Source organism: Hyperolius riggenbachi, chromosome 9 (assembly GCF_040937935.1).
Source record: "Hyperolius riggenbachi isolate aHypRig1 chromosome 9, aHypRig1.pri, whole genome shotgun sequence".
Lineage (NCBI taxonomy): Eukaryota > Metazoa > Chordata > Amphibia > Anura > Hyperoliidae > Hyperolius > Hyperolius riggenbachi.
This window is the reverse complement of record NC_090654.1, coordinates 130,480,797-130,500,931: the sequence shown is the minus strand read 5'-3', so window position 1 is coordinate 130,500,931 and position 20,135 is coordinate 130,480,797. Positions and strand designations below refer to the sequence as shown.

The window sequence follows — 20,135 nt, the reverse complement described above, 5'->3', positions numbered from 1 at the left end:
AGCTTACCTACAGACAGGGCTGCAAGGGAAAAAAAGAAGACAATAGTTAGCTTACAGATAATTAACAACATACTGGAATAATATCATCCTCCACTAAGTTTAGAATAATCGCGGTACTTTGAGCTGAGTCGTCGGGGTTCTTAAAGATCTGATCCGCTGTGTCCGTCGCATAATGACGCATGATCACCGTCGGGGGCAACATCGTTGAACATGATTATGTTCAACGATGTTCCCTGATGTCAGGAAACATCGGCGCAATTATCGCTTCGTAAGTACTAGGCTTTAAAGTATTATAGGCAGATTATCAGCACAGAAGTCAGGCAGCTGGCAATGTTTATTAGAGAATGAAGATGGCGGCCTCCACATTACTCCCACTTCAGCTTCCCTTTAAATTTGTTGGAGCTTATTCAATTTCATACAAGGCTGTTGTAATGAATAGCGGAGATGCCGCCGCGCGGGCAAGCGGCAGGGCGGCTGTCTCCGCATTCAGGCCGGCGGCCTTTTCCACGCAGCAACATGTCTCTGGTTCGCCTGGTCCTTCTGGTGCGCACAGGTGGAGAGTCTAGGAGATTACTGTGTTACTACTGTTATACTTCAGACTAGTTCCCGGGTGTTGAGACCAAGGCCCTCACACCTAAGTCTAGGAGATTACTGTGTTACTACTGTTATACTTCAGACTAGTTCCCGGGTGTTGAGACCAAGGACCTCACACCCAAGACTAGGAGATTGCTGTGTTACTATTGTTATAGTTCAGACTAGTTCCCAGGTGTTGAGACCAAGGACCTCACACCTCAGACTAGGATTGTGCTATATTGATACCTGTTATGATCCCTGGCTTTGCTGACCACTCTCCTGCTTACTGATTCGGTACCTTGTCTATCTGTTTTCCCGTTGCCAACCTTGCCTGTACCCAGATACCGTATCAGTCTTCTGTCTCTGTACCTTATCTGCTCCTGTGTTGCCGACCTGGCCTGTATGACCCTTCTGGCTGTCACTCGTCTTTTCTGTGAGCAGCCTCACTGTACTTCTCGTGACACCAACTCTATAGGTGTCCATTAGCTGTAAAGGCTGCCTGCTCCACAGGAAGTCCTCCTTACAGTCCAGTCAGGGGACTTTACCTATAGGAGTCCACTGTCTGCAGTACACTCTGATTCCCAGCCCATCAGGGAATCCTTGGCTGCAGTACAGTCTGATTCCCAAACCATCAGGGAATCCCTGGCTGCAGTAAAATCTCCATCTCCTCCTATTAAGGAAGTTAGTGTCTACACAGTCAGAGGCCACCTGCACCTCAGGTGTCCACTGGCTGCAGCGCAGTCCAATTCCCTGCTCTTCAGGGAAGCCTTGGCTTCAGTAGTGTCTGTGTCTTCCGCTCCTCGGGAGATAACCTTTCTTACTGTTGCACCAAACACTCACACTACATTAGTTGTCCTGTGTCAAGCTATACTTGTATTATTGGTGATTCTGCAGATCACCATATAATCAGGTATAACATCTGTATTATTGGTGATACTGCAGATCATCAATAATCAGATACACTCTGTGTGCTGACACCAAATGTTACAGAGCGACAGACCAAAAACAATATGGACGCACTCCACAGCCGAATTGACGGACTAGCCACCTCGGTGGAAAATTTAATCAGGGTGCTTGATGGCCAACAGACTCAGATCACCACTTTGTCTGGGTCAATACAGGTCCTCCAGACGGCTGTGAATGCAGTGCGATCCCCTCCAGTTACAGACCTTCGTTTTCTGGTCATAGATCTGACTTTCAGAACTTTAGAAATCGAGTGCTGTCTTATTTTGAGTTAAGACCTAATTTGTCGGGAACTGAAACGCAGAGAATTACGTTTATTAAGACCCTTTTATCAGGGGACTCACAAACATGGGCATATAGCCTTCATGCAGAGCATGAGGCTTTGTCATCAGTTCAGGAATTTAAGGCTATGGCCATTATATATGATGATCCGGATATTGCTTCCACCGCTGAGCGGAAGCTTAAGACTCTGCGTCAGGGTTGAGATCCGGTAGAGGTTTACGCAGCAGAATTCAGGAAGTGGGCTGTGTCAGCTAGGTGGGGAACCTATGCACTGTTAGACTGTTTTTTGTCAGGTTTATCAGATGCAGTTTCTGATTTAATGTTAGGACATCCTGAACCCAAGTCCATTGATGAGGCAATCTCTTTGGCAGTATGGGTCAATCGCCGTTTATGCTATCAAAAACAGACCCGGGGTAGAAATGCTGTAAGATATGTCTCCTACGCCACTTCCCCACCCGTGTCGCCTCCACCTGAGCCAATGCAAATTGGACAATCCAGATTGACGCAGGTGGAAAAGAATCGCAGGAAAACAGAAAGACTCTGTTTATACTGTGCAGAGGAGGGTCACAAGGTTCAGAATTGTCCTAAAAAGTCGGGAAATGCTGCAGCCTAGGTGTAGTCAGAGGTAATACCCTAGGCGAGCAGTCATTACCTCTAAATGATCATCGTCTGCTCCTTCCCTGGTCTATCACATGGGAGGGTCAGACTGTCTCCACCGAAGCCTTTATAGACTCTGGTTCTGCGGCTAACTTTATAGATTATGATTTTGCGAAAAAAATGGGGATCCCCTTGCTCCCTTTAGACCAACAGATTTTGGTCACTGCAGTAGATGACTCTCCTTTGCAAAGTAGACAACCTCTTTCTCAGACTCCTGTGTTGGTGTGTAATGTCGGCGTGCTACACAAAGAGAGTTTACAACTTCTGGTCCTGCATATGACAACCTCCACCAATATTCTTGGTATGCCATGGTTACAACTTCACTCCCCTCAGATTGACTGGGCTTCAGGTCAGCTAAAGAGCTGGTCGGCCCATTGTCAACATCACTGTTTGGAGAAGGTAACCGTGGGTGCCACCAAGATTCAGGTTAAAGGTGTGCCAGTACAGTACGCAGAATTTGCTGATGTGTTCTGTCCTAAATCTGCAGATAAACTCCCTCCTCATCGTACTTTCGATTGTCCCATTGATTTAAGATCTGGTTGTATGCATCCAAGGGGTCACCTTTATAATCTATCAGGACCTGAAAAAGTGGCAATGCAGGAGTACATGAAAGAGAATTTGGCCAAGGGTTTTATTCGCCCTTCTCGCTCACCAGCTGGGGCAGAATTCTTTTTCGTACAGAAAAAAGATGGAGGCCTCCGCCCTTGCATTGACTACCGAGGTTTAAATAAGATTACAGTAAAAAATCGTTATCCATTGCCCTTGATCGACTATTTTTTCGCTCAGGTGACCAATGCCAAGATCTTCTCTAAACTGGATTTAAGAGGCGCATACAACCTGGTACGAATTCGAGATGGTGACGAATGGAAGACGGCCTTCAACACACCTGACGGGCACTACGAGTATCTGGTTATGCCCTTCGGGTTGTGTAACGCTCCTGCCGTCTTCCAGGAGTTGATAAATGAGGTTTTTAGGGAAGTACTGGGGAAATTCGTCTTAGTGTATCTAGACGACATACTGATCTTTTCTCCCAATCTGTTGAAACATCGTAAGCATGTGAAATTCGTGTTAAAGAAATTAAGACAGAATTCACTTTATGCTAAGTTGGAAAAATGGCTCTTCGAGGTTACATCCATTTCCTTCTTGGGGTATATTATCTCTACGTCTGGCCTCTCCATGGATCCAGAAAAGGTCTCTGCTGTTTTGGAGTGGCCTCAGCCTGTAGGTTTGAAGGCACTCCAAAGATTCTTGGGCTTTGCCAATTACTACAGGAGATTCATCAAGGGGTACTCCTCAGTAGTTTAACCCCTCACCAGTCTCACCAAGAAGACAAAACAGTTTTTTCAGAGTAGAAAAAGCAGAATGCGCCTCTGCTGACCAATGGTAAGTATCAGTACTTACCATTGGTCAGCAGAGGCGCATTCTGCTTTTTCTACTCTGAAAAAACTGTTTTGTTCTGCACCCATTTTGAGACATGTGGATGTCACCTTTCCCTTTATAGTGGAGGTCGATGCCTTGGAGGTTGGGGTGGGGGCTGTATTGTCTCAACGCTCTGGTTTGCAGGGCAAACTTCACCCATGCGCTTACTTTTCCCGTAGGTTCTCACCTGCAGAGAAAAACTACAATATTGGCAATCGAGAGCTTTTGGCCATTAAACTAGCTTTTGAAGAGTGGCGACATTGGCTGGAAGGGGCAGAGCATACTATCACAGTTTATACGGATCATAAGAACTTGGAGTACATAGAGGGCGCCAAAAGACTTAGTCCTCGCCAGGCCCGGTGGTCTTTGTTCTTTTCAAGATTCAGATTTGTTATAACGTATACTCCAGGTAGTAAAAACGTCAAAGCTGACGCCTTGTCTAGGTGTTTTGAGCCCTCAACCCCTGAAACTATCCTACCTCAGAAGGTAGTCCTGGCAGCTACTGAGACCTGGAAAGATTGGACGGCCACTCTGAGTCCTTACCAACAGGATGTTCCAGAGGGGAAGCCTGAGGGAGTTATGTTTGTACCACTACCCTTTTGCCTGCAACTCTTACACCTGTTCTATTCCTATAAGAATGCAGGTCATCCAGGGGCCACCAGAACTCAGGATTTGTTGGCCAGATGTGCTTGGTGGACTACATTAGCAACAGATTGTAAAGAGTTTGTGAGGGAATGTGCAGTTTGTGCTAGAAGCAAGCCCTCTCACCAGGCACCTGTGGGTACTTTACAACCCTTTCCAGTGCCAAGTGAACCATGGACTCATTTGTCCATGGATTTTGTAGGAGAACTCCCCAGGTCTGAGGGCAAGACGGTCATTTGGGTGGTAGTAGATAGATTCAGTAAGATGGCCCATTTTGTTCCATTGAAAGGACTCCCCTCGGTCCTGGAGTTGGCTGATCTCTTCATCCAGCACGTTTTCCGGCTGCATGGCATTCCGGAGAATGTGGTGTCAGATCGGGGAGTCCAGTTTGTCAAAATTTTGGAAAGCCTTCTGCCATCAGCTGGGTATGGATCTTGCATTTTCATCAGGCTACCATCCACAGACCAATGGCCAGACCAAGAGAGTTAACCAGTCCCTTGAGCAATTTCTCAGATGTTATGTGGCAGATGCACAGTCCGATTGGGTAAAATTTTTGCCATTTGCGGAATTTCCATATCTGCTGCAGTAAAAGTCTCCTTATACCAATAACACAATCAAATAACCGCGCTGATACCAGTACTCGGGTGAATACAAATTGGCGGTGCGCTGCCTAAAAAGTTACAAAGTCCAATCTAAAACATCAAAAGTAGCTGCGCACTGATGTTCCCGTGACTGGGCACTCCTTCTATATATAAAGTTCAGTCCCAGGTTTTCATCAATTGTGCTAATTTGCTCACGCAGTCGGCTACCACTGTTACCACTTCGGCGAGACACCACCACCACACCCCAAGCAGTGGGCACTCACCGCATCAAGTTGACCCTCTATTAGATGGGTCTCCAGCGCTTATGGGGTCATATGGCCACCCCCTGCCTTTTCGAGCAAATCTGTCCACTGTTTCCACCTTTTCCACAGGATCATCACACCTCAAAAGATAATATTTGGAACAGCCATAGCGTAAAACCATAAAAACTATTTATTAGTAAAATCAGTTTGCACTCACAAGCTTAGATGTTTTCTTAGGCACAGAGTTTTTATGGGCTCTACCCCAATCGTTGGCCGCTGGGTGGGCTTGCTGCGCTGGTGTGGTCAGCTCCTCCCGGCTTCCCCCTCTGGCTTCACGTCTCTCCTTAGCCACTAGCTTAGTGGCTAAGGAGAGACGTGAAGCCAGAGGGGGTTAGATTGGGGTAGAGCCCATAAAAACTCTGTGCCTAAGAAAACGTCTAAGCTTGTGAGTGCAAACTGATTTTACTAATAAATAGTTTTTATGGTTTTACGCTATGGCTATTCCAAATATTATCTTTTTGAGGTGTGATGATCCTGTGGAAAAGGTGGAAACAGTGGACAGATTTGCTCGAAAAAGCAGGGGGTGGCCATATGACCCCATAAGCGCTGGAGACCCATCTAATAGAGGGTCAACTTGATGCGGTGAGTGCCCACTGCTTGGGGTGTGGTGGTGGTGTCTCGCCGAAGTGGTAACAGTGGTAGCCGACTGCGTGAGCAAATTTGCACAATTGATGAAAACCTGGGACTGAACTTTATATATAGAAGAGAGAGAGTGCCCAGTCACGGGAACATCAGTGCGCAGCTACTTTTGATGTTTTAGATTTGCGGAATTTGCACATAACAATCTGAAGAGTTCCTCTTCAGGATTTTCCCCATTTCAGGTAGCTTCGGGGAGATCACCCAAGTTTGCCCGTTACCTGTGGCATCTACCCCATTTCCGGCCTTGGAGGATTGGCAGAGAGCATTGAGGGAAATTTGGGAAAAGGTTAAGAGGAACTTGGGGAAAGCTTTCCAGACTCAGAAGAAACAGGCAGATAAAAGGCGGTCTGTAGAGTGGAAGTTTTCTCCAGGGGACATGGTGTGGGTATCCACTCGGCATTTGGCCTTAAAACAACAGTCACCCAAACTGGGATGGGACATAGATTTATAGGACCATATCCAGTGACCAGAAAGATTAATAATGTTACTTATGCGATTGATCTCCCAGCCAGCATGAGAGGTGTGAGATCATTCCATGTGTCTCTGTTGAAGCCGGCAGTGCACGTGGATTCCTCCCCCCCCCCCCCCCCCCCCCCCCTGTGATGGTCGATGACCAACCTGAGTATAAGATCAAGAAGATTCTAGACTCTCGCTTAGTGCAAAATTCTGTGCAGTATCTGGTCCACTGGAAAGGGTATGGTCTGGAAGAGAGAACTTGGGTGCCGGATTGTCGCATGAATGCGGAAGAATTAAAGAAAGAGTTTCATGACTTACACCCTGGGAAGCCGAGTGGGAAGTGCCCGGAGTCCACTCCTCAGGTGGGGGGGTACTGTAATGAATAGCAGAGATTCCGCCGCGCGGGCAAGCGGCAGGGCGGCTGTCTCCGCGTTCAGGCCAGTGGCCTTTTCCGCGCAGCAACATGTCTCTGGTTTGCCTGGTCCTTCTGGTGCGCACAGGTGGAGAGCTACGCGCGCGTGCGCCAGGCGACAGGACCTTTATGCCGGCAGAAGGGGAATCAGCTGATCAGGCCAATCAGCTGATCCCAGCTGGACTCTGGATTGGCTGAGTGTCTGGGGCAGCGCTGTGGAGTGCTGTAAGTATATATAGGACTTGCTTGTCAGTTGCAGGTTGTCTGTCGTTGCAAATACTCACGTGTGAGCACTCAGACCTCAGTCAGATCTTACAGTGTGTTACAACCAGTTGGAACTGGGAATTCACACTTAGCCAGATTCCGCTTTAGGTGCTATTGTGTTATTGTACTGTTATACTTCAGACTAGTTCCCGGGTGTTGAGACCAAGGACCTCACACTCAAGACTAGGAGATTGCTGTGTTACTATTGTTATACTTCAGACTTGTTCCCAGGTGTTGAGACCAAGGACCTCACACCTCAGACTAGGATTGTGCTATATTGATACCTGTTATGATCCCTGGCTTTGCTGACCACTCACCTGCTTACTGATTTGGTACCTTGCCTATCTGTCTTCCCGTTGCCAACCTTGCTTGTACCCGGATACCGTATCAGTCTTCTGTCTCTGTACCTTATCTGCTCCTGTGTTGCCGACGTGGCCTGTATGACCCTTCTGGCTGTCACTCGTCCCTTGGGTGAGCAGCCTCACTGTACTCCTTGTGACATCAACTCTATAGGTGTCCATTAGCTGTAAAGGCTGCCTGCTCCACAGGAAGTCCTCCTTACAGTCCAGTCAGGGGACTTTACCTATAGGAGTCCACTGTCTGCAGTACAGTCTGATTCCCAGCCCATCAGGGAATCCTTGGCTGCAGTACAGTCTGATTCTCAAACCATCAGGGAATCCCTGGCTGCAGTACAATCTCCATCTCCTCCTATTAAGGAGGTTAGTGTCTACACAGTCAGAGGCCACCTGCACCTCAGGTGTCCACTGGCTGCAGCGCAGTCCAATTCCCTGCTCTTCAGGGAAGCCTTGGCTGCAGTAGTGTCTGTGTCTCCCGCTCCTCGGGAGATAACCTTTCTTATTGTTGCACCAAACACTCACACTACATTAGGTGTCCTGTGTCAAGCTATACTTGTATTATTGGTGATTCTGCAGATCACCATATAATCAGGTATAACATCTGTATTATTGGTGATACTGCAGATCATCAATAATCAGATACACTCTGTGTGCTGACACCAAACGTTACAGCTGTCTGTCTAGATTAGGGTTATTTTCCACTGGCTGCGATCTGCTTCAAAAAGCATATTTGCCAGTCGCTAGAGCACTGCAATTTACACTTACATGTACTAATTTCCTACTAGTGCACACCCGTATTCCTTGCACACAATCACTGGCTTGCGCAATTTGCGCTGTGATTGTGCTCCATTCCCGATGACAATATGGCGCAATCATGCTTGCAATTGCACATTGCAATGGAAATGCTTTCTAGAGGGGTTCAACTAATTAGTGTTAGTGGAGATCAATGGAGTAACCAAGGGTGACCCAAACCACTAGAAAAGTATAGGGGAGTAAAAGAGACAAAAAAAGAGGAAAAGCCCTGCTACTAAAAAGCACTGTTTGGTGTGATTTGCCTTCTTAAAACAGAAGGTATTTGCAATAATTCAAACATCAGTGGTTACCCACAATGCCGCTCCAAAGATGGCTGCTGAGCTGAGCCGCGGCTGCGCAGTACGCATGGACGCGAGTGCGGCTGCACAGCTCTCAGCCCTCCTCCAGCTGCGTCCTTGCTCCCGGCGTCCTCCTGTGCGTCCATCAGGAGTGCTCACATCGCTCACATCACGCGGCTGAAGGAGGGCTTAGAGCTGCACAGCCGCACTCGCGTCCATGCATACTGTACAGCCGCGGCTCCGCTCGGCAGCCATCTTTGGAGGGGAATAATGAAACGACCCATGCGGTGGGGTCGGGACCTGACCTGGGGCTAGTACTATGAAAACAATGGCGGCAGACTGTAATGGAGGGTGCAAATGGCGTCCTCTATGGGGACAAAAAGCACCCAGCCAGGTACTGATCTATTTTTGGCTATCTGGCCTCGGAAGTCCTTAAAGGCAGGGTAAGTGTTAGTGTTAGGTATTACAGGTGCAAACTCAAAAATTGGAATATTGTGCAAAAGTCCATTTATTTCAGTAGTTCACCTTAAAAGGTGAAACTAATATGAAATAGGAATCCTTTGCGGGTGTTTTGGATTAATTAGTGGATTCGAGTCTGACACTTTGAGCCTAGAATATGGAACATTTTCACAATATTCTAATGATCTGAGATTTTTTTATTTTGGGGATTTCATAAGCTGTAAGACATAATAATCAAAATTATAACAATGTGCATTTCGGCAGTGCGTATGGTGTGCGACACGCAAGAACAGCAGAAGTGCATAGACAGCATTTCTGCCATTCAGATCATATGTGGAGGTGGCCCGAATGGTTCACCGATGAACTTGTTCGCACGAATCTCAGTAATTCGCTGCGAAATGCGATTTTTTTCCAAAAAGTTTGGGTTCGCATTTTTCACATAGACTTTAATGGCGCCGACTTTAACGGTGAATAGCTAAGCCCCATTACATGCTATAAACACCAAATTTGCAGGGTATGTTTATAGGGACAGTGGGTATAAGAGGAAAAACAAGACCTTATAGTTTTTGAGAAAATTCTCCTTCTGACCGTGGGGCTTCGCACCCTGAGCTATACCAGCCCGCATGGTCCATGGTATGGGCGTGCTCCGGGGGAGAGGGGCGGCCAAATCTTCCCCTCTCCCCCCGAGCCCGTGTCCACGGACAAGGGGCTCTTCCCCATGTCCGGTGCCCCAGGAGGAGGTGGGGCGACGACTCCCTGGGGGGGGTTCATGGTGGCATCTGGGAGTCCCCTTTAAGAAGGGGACCCCAGATGCCCACCCCCCTCCCAGGAGAAATGAGTATAGGGGTACAAAGTACCCCTTACCCATTTCCACATAGGGTTAAATGAGATAAAAACACACCGACAAAAAAAGTCCTTTACAGTTCTTAATTAACCAGAAAAACTTACCTGTTGCTTTAAAAAAGAAAAGTTCCCACGCCAATATCTTCGGAAATGTCCCATGCCAATATCCTCTCATCTTGCGATTTTTCAATTAAGTTGATTGAAGATCTACGCTGTCCCCCACATAGCAGAGAATGTGTCCACATATGAAGCATAGTTGCCGGCTCCTGCTGTCCTCACCGCCCCCTCACCTGTCACCCTCACCTAGCCTGGCACCTGGTGCACCGGGTGCCAGGCTAGGTGAGGGTGACACAGGTGAAGGCAGGTGGGGAGAGTCAGCGGGAGCTGACATCTATGCGTCCTCACATGACGCATTCTAAACTACTGTATACTAACCGATTCACGAACAATCCGCTTTTTTTTAATGAATTGAATCTAATGAATTGGTTCAGATGTAAGGGGCCTTTGCTAAAGTCGGCAGGAATGGTTTCCCTAAGAACTGTCATTTAATTTAAATGTATACTATTTTTCTTTAAAATTTTAAAAATCGATTTTCTCAAAAAGTATAAGGTCTTTTTGAAAAAATGTTTCCCTCTTGTAGCCACTGTCCCCCTCTACATACCCTGCAAATTTGGTGTGATCATATGCGCTGCGCAGCTTTTTCGTCCAAGCGCCGCGCTGTTCCATTCACTCTTGTGAATGGGATCAGCAGCGCACAGCGGCACAGATGACGTGCAATCATCAGCGTTGCGTTCCCATCGCACGGTCATTCTGTGTTATCAATGTGAACGAGGCCTAAAGGCTTGAAATGTCTTGCTTTTCATGTAATGAGTCTAGTTCATATATTAGTTTCACCTTTTAAGTTAAATTACTGAAATAAATGAACATTTGTATGATATTCTACTCTTTCGAGTTTTACCTGCATTTTATGACTGCAAAAATATGATGTACTTTATATTATGAATCAGCATACCTTCCTGTACCACAAAAGAGGAGTATACTGTCCTCTGGTTCACTGGCTGGACATCTCGAACATTATCTTGTAGGAGAGCTGGAGAAGTGCTCTCTGGAGTAGAATGAAGTGCTGTACGCAGTTTCTGCATCTGTAGAAATAAGGGAGAGAACTTGGAACCTCGTTATGTAAAGTTATCCAAATGCTGTTAGTCACTTGGGATGCATGGCTGAGATGAAGATCACGGTCACACCCAACTGCTCTCTCGGCCACTGTGACATTTAAAGGGACACTTAAGTCAAACAAAAAAAGTGAGTTTTACTCACCTAGGGCTTCCAATAGACCCCTGCAGCTGTCCGGTGCCCTCGCCGTCTCCCTCCGATCATCCTGGCCCCGCCGGCAGCCACTTCCTGTTTCGGTGACAGGAGCTGACAGGCTGAGGACGCGAGTGATTCTTCGCATTCCTAGACACATTAGCACCCTCTATGCTGCTATGCTTCATGCTATATGCTATAGCACCATAGATGGCGCTATTGTGGCCAGGAACGCGAAGAATCACTCACGTCCCCAGCCTGTCAGCTCCTGTCACCGAAACAGGAAGTGGCTGCCGGCGGGGCCAGGAGGATCGGAGGGAGACGGCGAGGGCACCGGACAGCTGCAGGGGGCTATTGGAAGCCCTAGGTGAGTAAAACTCATTTTTTTTTGTTTGACCTAAGTGTCCTTTTAAGCTGTGTTTCCACTTGAGAGTAAAACAGACATTTTTTTGGCCATTTTACTGCATCGCAAAAATGACAGTGAACTATTGACTATATAAATACTGACTATTTTATATATTGGAGCCGCTCACACTTGTCAGTCTGCAACAGATCTATTGGATCTATTGTGGTAAGTGGGCCGCACTTCTGTGCATTATCCCGGACAGCCAGATGCATTCCATATATATAAAACAAATCGATGAAGAATTGCACTCCACCATGGAGGTGCTGGACCAGTTATGCAATACAAAAGAATCCAGAAGGTCCAAACACTCAATGAAACAAGTTCCAGGTTTTATTCAAAAATCATGGACATAGTTCCATTCCATACACTAACGATTAGTTTCAGGGCCCCTTGGGGTCCCCTTTGTCAAGGCAACAAAATTCTGTTTTTGTTGCCTTGACAAGGGGGACCCCAAGGGGCCCCGAAACAAATCGTTGGTGTATGAAATGGAACTGTGTCACAGTTTTTGAATAAAACCTGTAACTTGGTTCATTGAGTGTGCGGACCTTCTGGATTCTTTTGTATTGCATTCCATATATATAGCCTATGGTGGTAACACATCTGCCCCGGGCTCTAGGCTAGACAGACCACAGCGGACCATCGGAGTGGACACTACACTCTCTGCTGCTGCTGGCCGCAAGTGATCTGGCTACAAGTGGGAACACAGCCTTTCTCCCATCTAGGGTTACCACTTTGTCCCTTTAAATATCGGCAAATATAAATTATACATGCTTTGTGGCTAGTAAGATGCAGTTTAGGCACTGATTATGTGTGAGTAGCCCCAGAACCTGTATAACTCAGATGTTCCAGTATTTAACCAGTTGAGGACCACAGGCTTACACCCCCCTAGTGACCAGGCTGTTTTTTACAATTCAGTGCTCTACAGCTTTCACAGCTCGCTGCAGAGCCATACGATGTAGCACACAAATGTACATTTCCTCCTTTTGCTGCCACCAACAGAGATTTCTGTTGGAGGCATCTGATAGCTGCTGCGATCATTTTGTTGTTGTTTTTTTAATTAATTTTATTACAATTTTTTTTAAAATAAAAAAAACGCTTATTTTATTTAAATATATCCGCCCCCCCCCCCCCCCCCCAATAGCCAATCACAGAGATCCTCTCTCACAAGCATCAGCCTATGAGAGGGATCTCTTTCCCTGCCATTCAAGGGGACAGCTCAGTGACAGAGTTGTCCCCTGTACAGCGCTGCAGTAGATTGCAGTGCTGTACATGTATATAAACATTTTTTTTTCCATGTAACAGCCAGCGTGCAGGCAGGCTGATCTCGGAGCTCCGCTCCATCATTTAGCGGGCATGCGTTCACAATCCCCTGCAAAACACTCCCCCAGGACTTGACGCCAATGAACTTTAGGCGGTCCTGGGAGCCACCTTGCGGCCGCCACTCGGCATTGGGCAGTCTAAAGGTGGTTAAAGGGATGAGGTGGCAACCCTGCTCCCATTATGGAAGGGACGAGAAGAATCATTAGGCTGTTGGCTGTAAAGAGCTGGCGTCCTGTGACCTACCTTAGCAGCAATTTCCATTTTCCCACTTCATACCCAAGCTTTTTAATGTTTAACCACTTAACTACCATCGGTCTCTGCCCCGGAGACTGCTGGTACAGAAAATACAGAATTCCGAGGAATCGCTGCACATACCCACCACAAGTGCCGTCACCGCCGCGCGTCAGGAACCTGGGCCACCCACTCTGAAATCTATGACAGCAGAGTTCCTGTGAGCCGATCAGGAGCCGCTTTCATTGTCTCCTGACCGTGTCTATTAATGTAAGCCAATGGGAGTTGCTTACATTGATAGACACGGCCAGGAGCCAATGAAATCGGCTCCTGACCAGTTCACAGGGCTCTGCAGTCATAGAGACTGGCAGGGCAAGTGAGCTGCGATGGGAGAAGGCAGGGAGAAAGCAGCGAGATCGACAAAAATGGCGGATGTATGGCGGTGAGTTGAAATCTACGCCCTACCAGCCAGATCAGCATCAAAACAGTGCATAGATTTTAAATCAGTGTAGTCCAAACATAGTTAAATTCTCTTAATGCCCAGACCGTTGTTCAGGCTTTTAGAGGAATAATGTTAAAGAGGCACTGTAGTGACATGTGGAATGTAGTACATTTCTTAGGATACCCACTTTCATGGTAATGTTCCATGTTTCAGCAACAGAAACACTTCATATATCTAAATATTGCTGTCTTGATTGTAACCTCACAAGGGCAGGGCTCTCTTACCCTTTTGTGTCTTGAAATGTGTTATTCATTTTATTTCTTGCAATATTTAATGTATACCATTGTCTGTATTATGTACCCCATGTTTGTTTTTCTTACTTGTACAGCGCCATGGAATTTGGAGGCGCTTTATAAATGAATAATAACTATATTGGTATATAGCACTAACCTCCCAATGGTGCTTAGGCTAATCTGATTAGATGAGCGCAGTTCTGACTCCCCGAGCATTCTGGGAGACCAGGTATATTTTCTACTGGCTTTAGAACTGTCAGTAAACAAACATTACGTAGATATCTTCTGAGAGGGCTACAGTTCGCCACCTGTGATACATTTCAATGCATAAATTAATTTTGTAAAATTAAGTAATTTTATTCATTACGTTATTTTGACTACAGTTCCTATTTTAAAGAAGTGCTTTATTATTGGATAACTCCATTTTGTTTTTCTTTTCATGCTGTATAGTGTACTAGTTAAGGGCTCTGCCTCTGACAGAGGAGACCTGCGTTCACATCTCGGCTCTTCCTGTTCAGTAAGCCAGCACCTATTCAGTAAGGAGTTTCTTGGGCAAGTCACCCTAACACTGCTACTGCCTACTGAGCTTGCCCTAGCGGCTTCCTTGCAGCGCTATGAGTCAGACAGGAGAAAAGCGCTATACAAATACTGGGATTATTATTTAATAGGACCCTGAGCAGTGCCTGAATTTAAAAGATTGCACTTGCCTGCGGCTTCCTCCAGCCCACCGCAAGCCGGGAGGTCCCCCGCGTCCTCCTGGCTCCTCTCCATGAGCCTCCGCTGGCCCCCGCTACTGGCGAAACCCGGGCTGGGTGTCGGGCCGGCTCTTCCTGGATCCTTACGCTGCTTGTCATCACGGCAGCCAGCGTGATGACGAGCAGCGTAAGGATCCAGGAAGAGCCGGCCCGGGTGTCGCTGGTAACGGGGGCCGGCAGAGCCGCACGGAGAATAGCCAGGAGGACGCCGGGGAACCTTGCGGCCTGCGGTGAGCTGGAGGAAGCCCCAGATAAGTGCAATCTTTTAAATTTGGGCACTTCTCAGGGTCCCTTTAACTAATATAGTTTACTTTTTTGGGAAAAAAAAAATAAGTTGCCCGAAATTAGCAAGTCAGGCTGCCAGTTGCTAAATAAGTTGTTGGTTGCATACAGTGATGCAGTGGCGTAGATAGCTAAGGCTGCTTTGGCTATTGCTACGCCCCTGCAGTGATGTCAGGATACAGCATGGATGTTCTGCTGCTAGTGTTCCCACTATTTGTGCTTTGTTAGACTGCAGTGTCCTGCTTGGGTACATTATCCTCTTACCTGAGACTGTGAGATATGGACGGGATCCGAGAAAACAGTCCAGGTCACACTTTGGTAGCACGGCGGTGTGGTGAGGGAGCCACTGTAGCGGTAGTATTTGTCCAGAGAATTAGGCAGAAGTTCTTTCACACTAAATGATGGTACCCCGACACTTTGTTCTGCAAGAATCATCATTATCTTTAAGCATCAATGTTACCCCAATCGATGGTTCACCAACAATGAGAGGAAGACTAGTAGCAATTTTACAGAGCACAATGAGGAAGCTGCAGGTGTTGAAACAAGGAAAGCTGAGCCAAAGTTAAGAGGAAATATTAGCCTGGGGGCACACATATCTCAATATTGGCAATACAGCAATAAAAGCACAATGCTGCATATGCTAGTTACTTTCTGAAAGCAAACCAGACATCATACTCTTCTGCATGAGAAACCGGCTACCTGCGGTAACTCTGATCCAGAGAACCACTGAATAAACTGAGAGAAGTTGTGCAACACTTTAAACAAAAAACTCAGAAGCTGATTAGTCATTCTTAGAAATGATATGGCAGACAGAGTGTGCTTAATTTTGGTGGAAAAAAAGTGTCAGTCACAGGTGCCTTTTACACTGTCAGGGCATGCGGCACACTGTTATAGAGGTACTCAATAATCCCTTTATAGGGATTTTGCAATTGCTCAGAATTAAAGCAAAATGGGCTAATTTTAATTAATAGAGCCATTTGCTGAGGAACAATCTTTTATTTCGGCATATTGCACTTTCTCTCACCTGCAAAGCTGATATTCTGTAGATTGTTGATGATATTGGCATAGGCTGGATTTTCACTGGGGCCCACCTGTGTCACGAGGACAGAAGATCAACACAGGTAATGTAAATCATCCATAGCAGTATTCCAAAGACAGGCACAATAGCTGTATTAAAACAGATCAAGGCAACATATAAAGCAGTAATGGTAAACACACATATGCTATGTGAATGGCCTCAATTCACTAAGATAATGCTGGAGATAATAAGGCAAGAGAAAACTTGCCACCACACAGGGCTGTGGAGTCGGTCCAAAAATCCACCGACTCCGACTCCGACTCCTCAGTTTAGGATTCCACCGACTCCACGACTCCGACTCCTCTAATTTGCATATTACAATTTTGTTGATTAAAAGTATGTAACATGAAATTCGTCTCTTAACTGCCAACGCTTAGGAATTTTACAAGACAACGGAAGTGAGAAGGATATGTAGACTACTATATTTATTCCCTTTAGACTAAAACTAGTCCTTGGTAAGAGTACTTGTAAAAGGTACAACCGGAAAAACAAAGAACATCTATCAAGTGTGGGTGCATGTAAGAATGATGTGCAGGTACTCTGCAGGGGAATGAGGAGATTGTAAACAGACAACACCTCTGTGTTCAATGTGCACAGCATTCTCAGTGAATTCCCTGCAGCTCTGTGGGGAGTGCATATGTAGAGTATAGTACTACTGTGTAACAAAGTAAACCTGAGACAGATGAAATTAAAGTTTTATACATACCTGGGGCTTCCTCCAGCCGCCTTCAGGATAATCAGTCCCTCGTTGTCCTCCTCCACCACCTGGATCTTCTGCTATGAGTCCAGGTACTTGAGTCAGTCAAGCGTAGTGCGCATGCACACACTCCGCCGCCAGGAGCATACTACACCTGTGCAGCACTATTGCGCAGGTGCAGAATGTTCCTGGCTGTGGGAGCGGCATGCGGCCGGACAGCGCTGACTGGCTGAATAACCAGGACTCCTAGCAGAAGATCCGGGTGGTGGAGGACAGTGAGGGACTGATTAGCCTGAAGGGGGCTGGAGGAAGCCCCAGGTATGTATAAAACTTTACTTTTCATCCGTCTCAGTTACCCTTTAATTTGTAGTCACCAAACCAAATTTTAATAACATATCAAATTATTTTATTTCATCAGCAAAGGGAGTGCATACATTTGCATAAATCAGCATCAATGCAGAATTATTTCCATCTCGTTGACCATCTCTATTAGTGACATAGCTACACATCAGGCTTTATTCTTACAGCATAGATGTTATTTAGTATATATAAGAGATTCCTGTGTACACATCATATATACAGTCACAATCAGATATGTATATCTGACCTTAAAAATACGGGGACTGCTTTATTGAAGCAGCACAAGTAACTAATTTTGATTGGTTTATTTTATTTTTGTGGACTAAGCACAGCTATTACTGTATATATACTGTATATATACATTATTTTTAATGACTATTATCTGAGAAATAGAACATTTTATCATATTTTCTATTTTAATTACAGTTACAAATTCATTAGGAGTCGGAGTCGGAGTCGGTGCATTTTTTCCCGACTCCGACTCCAGGCACCCAAAATTGCCCGACTCCACGACTCCGACTCCACGACTCCGACTCCGACTCCACAGCCCTGCCACCACACAGTGAGAGAGTTATCTCTTCATTCCTTAAGTTACCTTCTCTGTAGTTATTTTCGCACGCAGTTAATTAACAGCCTGTCTTTAACTTTAGCATTCTGGAGTTATTTTAAGGATTGAAGAGTTAACTTAAAGGCAGCAGAGTTAACTTTAGGTTTGCATTCTGTTTATTATGGGACGCTTTGTCTCTGTTTTCAGTACTATCTTCTGTATTACCTTTGTCCCTTAAGTGTAAAATCTGTTCTTCTTATCAGAAGATATGTATGTACACACATTTTCATGCTCTTGATTATATGTTGAACATACCTGACCATGTATATATATATATATGTGGTTGTTGCACATCTTTCAATAAAATATAATTGTTTGAAAAAAAAAAAACTTTACGTTTGCCTGAGGTAAAATGTTTCCTGAATACTACATGCCTCATCACCATGGTGATAACTCTAGAAACGTTATTAAAGACAGGAGATAACCTTAGTGAATTGAGGCCTATCTATTAAATTCCCTATCTTTGGGTCAGTTACACTTTTGAACAGTACAACAGTGGAAACTGCTACTAGCTGCTCACTGTGAATCTAGAACCTTGTCAAACACTTAACTTCAAGGTGACCTTGCATGCGTTTTGTAGAAGAACAGGGAAACAACTGGTGGTATATCCAATATTGATTTTTTTCCCCCCTAGCACAACTGAATATTAGATCAGATACCAGCAGGAAAAAGTTATGGGACTCTTGATTGTACACTGCTCCCACCCTTGGACCACTGAGCTTGTGACCACTTGATCAATCAAAGAACATTTTTAATTCAGTCTTCATGTTTGAGGCTTTTTCTCACTTAAACCAGTGATTTAACCTCTTTTATTAGTTTGATCCAACATTTTTTATTTGGCTTTACAAAGGACAGGTTTTGTTTGACAAACAGTCTTAGTTTTTATGAGGTAGTGAATGGTAATGCAGATATAGGGAAAATGTGCATGTAATATATTTAGACTTTGCAAAGATCTGTGATACTGTTTTCCTTACAACATCTTGGTGCAGAAGTTGAGGATGCAGGGACTGGGGAAGAATATGTGTACATGGATGGAGGAACTGGCTAATAAAGAGAAGACAAAGAGTTGTGGCCAACAGATTATATTCAAAATGGGTGACTGTTAGCAGTGGGATCCCACAGGGGTCAGTTCTGGGTCCAGTACTCTTTAATTTATTAATTAATGACATGGAAGGTGAAACAGAAAGTAATGATGCTATTTTTGAGCAAGTATATGTTATATAGAATTATCATCAAAAGAACATAGTGACATACTGCAGAATGCTCTGTATAAGATATGGACAAGAAAATGGTGGCTTCAATGTAAAAAAAATGTAAAGTCATGCATCCTGGCCATACCAATGGTCTAGCACCATACTTAGAAAATGGATACAGATGGCAACATCAAACTAGGAGAAGAAACTAGGCGTACTGGTTGACAATAAGTTTACTGCTTCCGGACCGCAGTAATTGAGTATGTATGCTTATTCCTGCCAGGGCATAGATTTCAATTACCACACCGTGTAGACCCACCACCACCACAGCTAGCTCTGTGAGTCGGTCAGGAACCTAAAGAGGCTAGAGACTGCTGGTACGCACGTGGTTACATAAACATTTTCATTGCAAAGCATCAGCAGAAGCAGCTAAAGCAAATACAATTTTGGGATGCTTAAAAAGGGAAAAAAATAACTTGGGTCGCAACCTTAACACAACCACTGTTTAATATCTTGTATGGCCACATCTAGAATAAACAATTCAGTTCTGGGGGCACCGCATTTTAGAAAGGATAGTGGAGTTTTAGAAAAAGTGACTAGACACAAAATTGTAGGATGGTCTCACATACCAGGGAAGGTTAGAAAACTGGGGTTATTTATCCTAGAATAAAAGCAAATTAGCATTTTGTCCCTAGGCTTGTACAAAGAACAAAGGGACATGTTGTGAGTATGGTGGAAAAAAGATTTTGTCATCTATTTAAAAAGGGATTCTTTACAGTGAGAGTATCTGCATTTGAAGGGGACGTGGATGCTTTTTCTTGCATTGAACAACATCTGCAGCTATAATTACTAGACGATATCCAGTGGTGTTGATTCAAGGATTTTATCCTATTGCCATTCTGATATGGGAAGGATTTTTTTTTTCCCTTTTAATGTTAATTGGCCCAAACCTTGTAACTTGAACTTACTTAAAGTGAATGTGTACCGCATTAAAAATAAAAAAGTCAGATACTCACCTAAGGAGAGGGAAGGCTCGGTCCAAATGAGCCTTCCCTCTCCTCTCCCGATGCCCGGTCCTGTGCAGGATCTCCCATAGCAGTATTCGACCAGTTCGGTCAAATACTGCCACTTCCGCCGCCGAAGGGATGTTTCGGAAGCCTTCGGGAGCACTCGGGCTCCCGAAGACGGGCCGCTCCATACTACGCA

The 20,135-nt window shown here is 45.4% G+C and overlaps 1 protein-coding gene across 2 annotated transcripts in view; it reads right to left on the bottom strand.

The window, feature by feature from the left end:
• Positions 1-20,135, bottom strand: part of CA14 (carbonic anhydrase 14) — a 180,821-nt gene that overhangs the window by 19,554 nt on the left and 141,132 nt on the right. Inside the window, exons 6-9 of one of the 2 annotated variants that reach the window (XM_068253513.1) lie at positions 16,019-16,085; positions 15,259-15,416; positions 10,973-11,102; positions 8-19 (exon numbers count right to left, since the gene is read on the bottom strand). In XM_068253513.1, the coding sequence (XP_068109614.1) occupies positions 8-19; positions 10,973-11,102; positions 15,259-15,416; positions 16,019-16,085 (367 nt within the window). The remainder of the gene's footprint in view (positions 1-7; positions 20-10,972; positions 11,103-15,258; positions 15,417-16,018; positions 16,086-20,135) is intronic. The other variant, XM_068253514.1, reaches the window with a different exon arrangement.